Raw genomic sequence first — 7,500 nt, 5'->3', positions numbered from 1 at the left:
GAGAAATGTAACCACTGAGTGCTCGCTGATTAGCTTAAATATCTGTTTGTGACTTAACTCGCTTTCTAAGTCATATACAGTATCTGACTGCTCTACTATAGGTGCTCGAGAAAGAGTGTCCGCTACATGATTGTCTTTTCCTTGTATGAACTGTAGTTCAACATTATATTTTGGAGAGTCATTAACATCATCTGCAAGCGTTTTGGGGCATCCGTAAGTGGTTTCTTCATTATATTAACAAGAGGCTTATGATCGGTATTAATAGTCACTTTACCTTTGCCTGCAATGTATTGGTTGAACTTTGTGCATGCAAAACAACTGCCAACATTTCCTTCTCTATCTGAGCGTATCTTTTTTCTGTAGGCGTCAAGCAGCGAGAAGCAAAGCAAATCACTTGACCGTCTTGATACAGAGCTGCCCCTAATCCAAACTCACTTGCATCACATTCTATACTAACATTTTTATTTACATCAAAGAATTTCAATGTGGGCAGTTCTGTTATAATTTTCTTAATATTTTTAAATTCCATTTCTTCTATTTGGGACCAATGAAACTCAGTGTCTTTTCTAGTAAGTTTTCTGAGATTATTAGCTTGGAAACTAAGATTTTTTATAAATTTACCCAGATATCCTACCATACCTAAGAACCTTAGGACGTCCTTAGCTGATTCTGGAGTAGGCATATTTTTTATAGCAACCACTTTGGACTCATCCACCTTTACTCCTTCATTTGTCAAAACATGTCCATAAAATTTAACAGAAGATTGCAAGAGATGTACCTTATCTTTGTTCAGCTTGCAGTTAATCTTTCGCAGCCTTTTAAATAATTCTTCCAATTTTATATTATGATCAACTATGGCTTCTTCTGTAGAATCACCCACTCCATAAATTAGGATATCATCTGCTATAATCTCAACTCCTTTAAGCCCACTGAGCAGACTGGATAACTTCTGCTGGAATATCTCCGGTGATGAGCAGAGTCCGAAGGGCAGCCGAAGCCATCTGAAACGGCCAAAAGGCGTCCAAAAAGTGGTTAATCTGCTACTCTCTTCTGTCAGACCCAGCTGCCAAAATCCCTTTTTAGTCTACTGTTGTAAAAACTTTTGCTTTAGCGAGTTCCGGGAGCATCTCGTCTAATGTTGTGAATTGATAGTTGGGTCTTTTTAAAGCTTTATTTAAAGGAATAGGATCCAGGCAAATACGGAATTTGGAATCTTTATTTACAATCAGAATATTATTTACCCAATCAGTGTGCTGCATCTCTTGTACTATAATACCATCCTTTTCTAGCTGCTCTAACTCCTCTTTAAGCTTCTCTCGTACTGCCATAGGAACTCTTCGTGCTGACTGTATGCGTGGTGGCACTGATGCATCTATCTCCAGTGAAACTTCACCTGGAAGCTTGCCATAGCCTTGAAATATATCACTGTATTCTTTAAATAATTCAACAGCCTTAGCCCTGTCCTTAATGTTGCCAGAATTAACAGAGTTGCAGTACTTTATTAGACCCAAGGACAAACAAGCATTTTCAGAAAGAAGAGGCTCATGGCTTGCCTCTACAATATGGAACTCAATTTTGTAAAGTTTATTATTTCTTAAACACTCAAATTGCGCCACTCCAAATTCAACCAGCTCTGACCCATTGTAGCACTTTAACTTATGTGATGGCATAGTGAGATTTGACACGTCTTCTGACCCCGTAAGCTTCTTGTAGTCTTTTATACTCATTACACACACCTGTGCTCCTGTATCCAGAGTACAGAAAACAGGAACCCACCTTCCTCTTATTTTAAATAATAGTTCAGCCTCTGTATGTCCTGACCTTTCATTAGCTCGTATAGCTTTTATGATTGTTTCTTCTTCTGAGGAGCTATACTCTTCTCTCACCTCTTTAATTGTACGAGGATGACGAAATTTCTTGCAGACCAGCTTGAAATGGTTTCGGCCTTTGCATGCCTCACACCTTTTTCCATAAGCAGGACATCTGTCTCGTCCAAAAATATGTTTCTGTCCACAAAATTTACACAACTGAGCTTCTTTAGCATACTTTTTAACTTTACTTATCTCATTTACTTCACATTCAGAGCTCTGAAGTGTTGTCAGCTGCTCTGCCGCTGTTTCCGCTGACCGGCAGATACTAATGGTCAACTCTAGCTTCAAATCTGCCTCCCTAAGCAGCTCCTTCTTAACCTCGTTATCCTTTATGCCCACTACTATACGATCTCGTAGTATTTCATCCTCAATGTCACCATAATCACAGGGTTTTATTAACTTTCGAAGTGTTAAGAGATAATCTTCAAACCTTTCTTCTAGTAATTGGTTCCGGGCATTAAAAATATACCTGCAATAAATAATATTGGTCTTTTTCTTAATCGTTTCATCCATTTTGCGTAAAATTGACCCCTCTGATCGCTTTTCCTCGTCTGTTAAACCAAATTCCATATATTTCTTCATGGCCGCACTCCCAATCGCACTAATGAGAAGTCCTGCTTTCAACTCCATTTTATCTTCACCCCATTTATTCATACCCGTAGCTAGGCAATAGTTTGTCCATCCATTTTTAAAAAAACTTAGGTTTTCATTCGGCTCGCCCGAGTTAACCTCCAAAGGTTGCGGCCAGGGAACATTGACACGACTCTTAGTATCGCTTTCATTACTGCCCGGCTTATTTGTCATCTGTTGCTGTAGCATTTTCATTTGGCTTTGCATAGTAGCCATTATTTCAGTTTGTTGCTTAAGAATTAGCTTCAGTTCCTCACTCTCCATCTTGCACCGGCAATGTTATATAGATAATTATTATATTTGCTTTTACTTGACTTGATTCACTCTGACACCATGTTTCTGTGTTATGAAATATAATAATACGACACAGAAATTAATACTGAAGTCTTTACTCATTTGACTATTGATTCCACATTTACATTGCAATTATAATTATAGGCGCAATCCCGAATCTCTAATGTCACAATCACAACTCGCTAGACATGCATCTACCACAGATAGGCAAAGGAACTATGGCAGTGTTCCGAAACAGTATATTTAATTTAAAACATTTTTTATGCATCACAATCACAGGTTTCAACACCTGGCATGCAATTCTATGATACTGAAGCCTAAAAGTCATACATCTGGGGGCACGAAAGTGCCCCCGCCAAGTCGAGCAAAACAAAGGCACGGCCGTACCATTCTTTTCTCGAAGTCATTCATCCTATTCTCAACCTCCTATAATTTGGAGCCGTCTTTAAATTTATTCAATCCCCTTCATTCTCCCTATGTAAAACTGCAAGACCCCACCCCATACCCATAATATCCTACGTGACAAAATAACTATATTACAACCACGTGATCCCCTGATTCCCCAGACTTGCCCCCATGCCCCGGATAGCCCCAAGTTTGCGAATAGTAAATCACTCAGTAAATTCTAGTTATGGCGCTTCGCCCTCCTTGCTTGCTCTGGGCAAACTGGTTTGAATAATGGTCATATGTCCATGAGGGAACCTAATGGAGAGGGAACCTTCTTATCCTTGTCACTTTACGTCATGTAATGTCACGAATAAATGTTTTCTTTCTTTCTTTCTTTCTTTCTAATGTCTTCAAGTTATTGTTAGATCATTCAATTCGACACGGCTTTGTCTTCTCTCTGATCTCAGGGTACTTTGCAAGCTTTTGCTTACTATTTCTGGTGTACAATAAAGAGTATTTATTTTGTATTGTATTGTATTGTAAATCGACATGGGATTTAATGCAGAAGAACATTCGGCGTATTTAATAGGAAAAGTGTAACACGAACACGGAACGGACTAAGCAGACTGCACGGCGGGGCGCAGCGTTAGCATTGTCACGCATTGGTCAAATTTTAATTTGCTTAGATTAGAACAAACTATAGACGCATCGGGTTTACAATTAAAACTAGACAAGTACCTGCCTAGAAAAAGCCGTGGTGGATGTGGATGGTCGTGGGCTAGTGGTTTGACCTATCGCCTCTGAAGCAGAGGATCGTGGGTTCAATCACCGGCTCGCACCTCTGAGTTTTTCGAAATTCATATGCAAAATTACATTTAAAATTTACCACGAGCTTTACAATGAAGGAAAATATCGTGAGGAAACCTGTTCAAACCTGCGAAGCAATTCAATGGTGCGTGTGAAGTTCCCAATCAGCATTGGGCCCGCGAGGGAACTACGGCCCAACCAAGACCTCTCATTCTAAGAAGAGGCCTGTGCTCAGCAGTGGGACGTATATAGGCTGGGCTTTCGTAAGTAGGTACCCAGAAAAATGATCTTGGCAATCCTATAATGCTTTTGGAAGACAACGGCTTTAGACAAGAAAAAAAAACCACACAAAGTATACTCCATTTTTTTTTTTCAATTTTTACTTGAAGACATGGCGAAACTATGTAGGTACCTGTCGGTCCAAAAAAAAATATTTCAAATTTCAATTCATTTCATTACTAATGTATAAAATGACTAATTGGCATAGTACCTCGGTCAGCTAATATATGCGAGTTAAAATGCCGCAAAACGCAATACATTTTCGTTACAAAAAAATATTAGATACAAACCACGTCTTATGATTCTGTGATATCTCGTACCGCTCATCCATACACAAAATACACGAATCGATGATATAATCCCGCTTTCTTTTGGTTTGCGTCATTCAAACACGAATAAATCTTTGCTAGATCCATAACAACCTTGGTTGCTAATTTGCTATTGCTAGTATTGCCACCGCTGATTTGGGACTGGCCACACATGTTGCAAATGAAGAAAATACCGGCCAAGAGCGTGTCGGACACGCCCAAAATAGGGTTCCGTAGCCATTACGAAAAAAATGAGTAATATTTTTCTAGTTTAGGTAAATTTTATACCTTATTCTGCTATTTACTCTTAAACTACTAATAATTCTCAAGCAAACTTTTATAAGCAGTTTGATATACTTACTACCATTCTGAATTTGTTCAAAATTATCCACCCACCGGTTTACATTTTATGGCTCTCGATTTTAATGAAAATTTGCACTTTGAAGTTGAATATTTTGCAAACAAATCACTGAATCGAAAAATCGTTTTAGCAACCCCCTAATGATTAATACTTTTAAAAGACCTATCCAACGATACCCCACGCTACAAGGTTGGATGAGAAAAAAAAACCAGCACTTTACGTCTATGAGAGGTACTTACACTAAAAATTTTTTTTTGATATTTTTATCATACTATTTTGTCGGCATAGTTTACATACATATTCGTGCAAAATTACAGCTATCTAGCATTGATAGTCCCTGAGGAAAGCCGCGGACGGACAGACGGACAGACAGACAGACATGGCGAACTATAAGGGTTCCGTTTTTGCCATTTTGGCTCCGGAACCCTAAAAAAATGGCAAATAAGTACATGTTTAGCAGATATTGATTATGTAATTGATTGACTATGGCGTTAGCCGGATCAACAACAGCAGCCTATCCAACGATACCCCACACTATGGGGTTGGATGAGAAAAAAAAAGCACTCCCACTTTACGTCTATGGGAAAAAAATATTATTTTTATTTTTATTATACTATTTTGTTGGCATAGTTTACATATATATTCGTGCAAAATTATAGCTTTCTAGCATTGATAGTCCCTGAGCAAAGCCGCGGACGGACGGACAGACAGACAGACATGGCGAAACTATAAGGGTTCCGTTTTTGCCATTTTGGCTCCGGAACCCTAAAAACAGGCCGTGTGCCTATCGATCCACGTGTAACAAGTTGAATCAATAAAATTGAATTTTACCACAACAATGGCTAAACTGCTGTTGTGTTTCACCAGATTTACATAATTATGTAGGTATGCCAATTTTCAAGTCAATCTGACCACTGGATATGGGTCAAATTTAACTTGTAAGATTTGTCCCCGCACAAACACATTGTAAGTTACAAGTAAATAAAAGCTTGTAAAATAGTATCTTCATTGGAGAATCGTGACAATCTTGGTGCAAGCACGTAAGCTTACGTCTTTTTTTGTAACAATTAATTCGCGATATTAACACAATTCGAAGACTTGCACTATTTAAACTGATTTTTTTATAATAATGTAGGGTGTATAATCTGCGAAGCGATTCAATGGTGCGTGCGAAGATCCCAATCCGCACTGGGCCCGCGTGGGAACTATGGCCCAAGCCCTCTTGTTCTGAGAGGAGGCCTGTGCACAGCAGTGGGACGTATATAGGCTGGGATGATGATGAATGTAGGGTGTGTGACGTGTGTGTAATTATGTATTTAGTTAGGATCTTACTTAATCACGTAATAAATTACAGTACCTGGGCGACAGAACTTTGTCAACTCCTTCTAAACGGCTCGACCAATACGGATGAAACTTTGTGTATATTTCAATAGATTCGTGGATAGTTTGGAAACGCAGTTGGACCCGGTAAGAGGCGCTGCTGTCGGCATTTAAAGTAGTGCTGCTTGCCCTGGCAGGAGAATGTCTGCCAGGACCCCTATTCCGACCTAGATTTCAATTTCTAGAGCTCCAGCTTATAAATCCAATACGTGGTCGTAGCAGTGGAGTGCCACGTTCGTCAAGCCGCACGAGTTTTTAAACTAAATACACAACAGACTATTACAACAGAAACAAAAAAAAATAGTATTAAATATGAATAAAAAATAATATTTGATGTTATCTTTCTTTGTCCCTTTTTGGGTTCGACTTAGGCTAATGAGCGCTTTGGGATATTTGTTCTGAGATGGAGATATCTCATAACATAAAGGACCATCATGGTCCGACCATGCCATTATCAGGGGGCACGGCAGTGCTCCTGGTCTGCGCCAAGTTGAGCGCAAGCTAGCTGCTCACTTTCTTTTCTGGAGGAATTTTGGCATATTTTCACGCTTGTAATTGTCTTGAGTCTTAAAAAACCCTGTTAAACGTGCGTTTAACACATCGTATCGACAAACATGTACATAAGCTAAAAGCGCTAAAAGTGAACTGTAAACAACTTCCTATCGAATTTTAGCAGCTCCTTCAGTATCTAAAATAACTGGCAATCATACTGAGATCACTTCGATTTTTTTACGACTCAATCAATTTTTGATTTATAATGCCACGTGTTTGTTTATGGGTCTCAACTGAAAATTGTTCCGGGTAGAAAATATCACATACTGCCTTTGATCTTTGAATCGAGATTGGTGCAGTATAATTTTATAAACAAATAATAAAGAAGTCGATTTTGTTCTTATTTCTTCACATAACTTCTAGAAGACCAGATAGAACACAGTCACTGCAACCTGGATTGAACATTTTCGTTAAACAACCCGGAGGGTGAAGGAAGCGTGAAAGTACATAATGTCTTCGGTAGGACGCAACACTTCGTAGTTGTAAGTACAAAGCCTTTGTCATACTTAAGAACACTGACGTCACGTAAAATTTTTAGTCAATCTGGGGAGTTGAGTCGTTACGTTATGCCACTGATGTGTCGCCGGATGGTGAGCACCACAACCCAAGGATAACAGCAAGACTAAGAGAA

At 39.0% G+C, this 7,500-nt stretch overlaps 1 protein-coding gene across 1 annotated transcript; it reads right to left on the bottom strand.

Moving 5' to 3' along the window:
* Positions 1 to 317: 317 nt before the first annotated feature.
* On the bottom strand, positions 318 to 2,980 carry LOC141429980 (uncharacterized). The gene is made up of 2 exons (XM_074090510.1): positions 1,242 to 2,980; positions 318 to 1,001 (listed from the first exon to the last, which is right to left on the bottom strand). Exons 1-2 carry the CDS (start codon positions 2,763 to 2,765, stop codon positions 921 to 923), a joined length of 1,605 nt encoding a protein of 534 aa, XP_073946611.1. The 5' UTR covers positions 2,766 to 2,980; the 3' UTR covers positions 318 to 920.
* Between the last annotated feature and the right edge of the window lie 4,520 nt (positions 2,981 to 7,500).

This window comes from Choristoneura fumiferana, chromosome 8, assembly GCF_025370935.1.
Source record: "Choristoneura fumiferana chromosome 8, NRCan_CFum_1, whole genome shotgun sequence".
Lineage (NCBI taxonomy): Eukaryota > Metazoa > Arthropoda > Insecta > Lepidoptera > Tortricidae > Choristoneura > Choristoneura fumiferana.
Note: the sequence above shows the minus strand (reverse complement) of the source record. Positions and strands in the feature narration are given on the sequence as shown.

Coding starts and splice junctions, on each gene's coding strand:
- LOC141429980 (XM_074090510.1), bottom strand. CDS start 2,765: ATGGAGAGTGAGGAACTGAAGCTAATTCTTAAGCAACAAACTGAAATA. Junction 1,002..1,241: donor AGATGCAGCACACTGATTGG/GTAAATAATATT, acceptor TGGCCGTTTCAG/ATGGCTTCGGCTGCCCTTCG.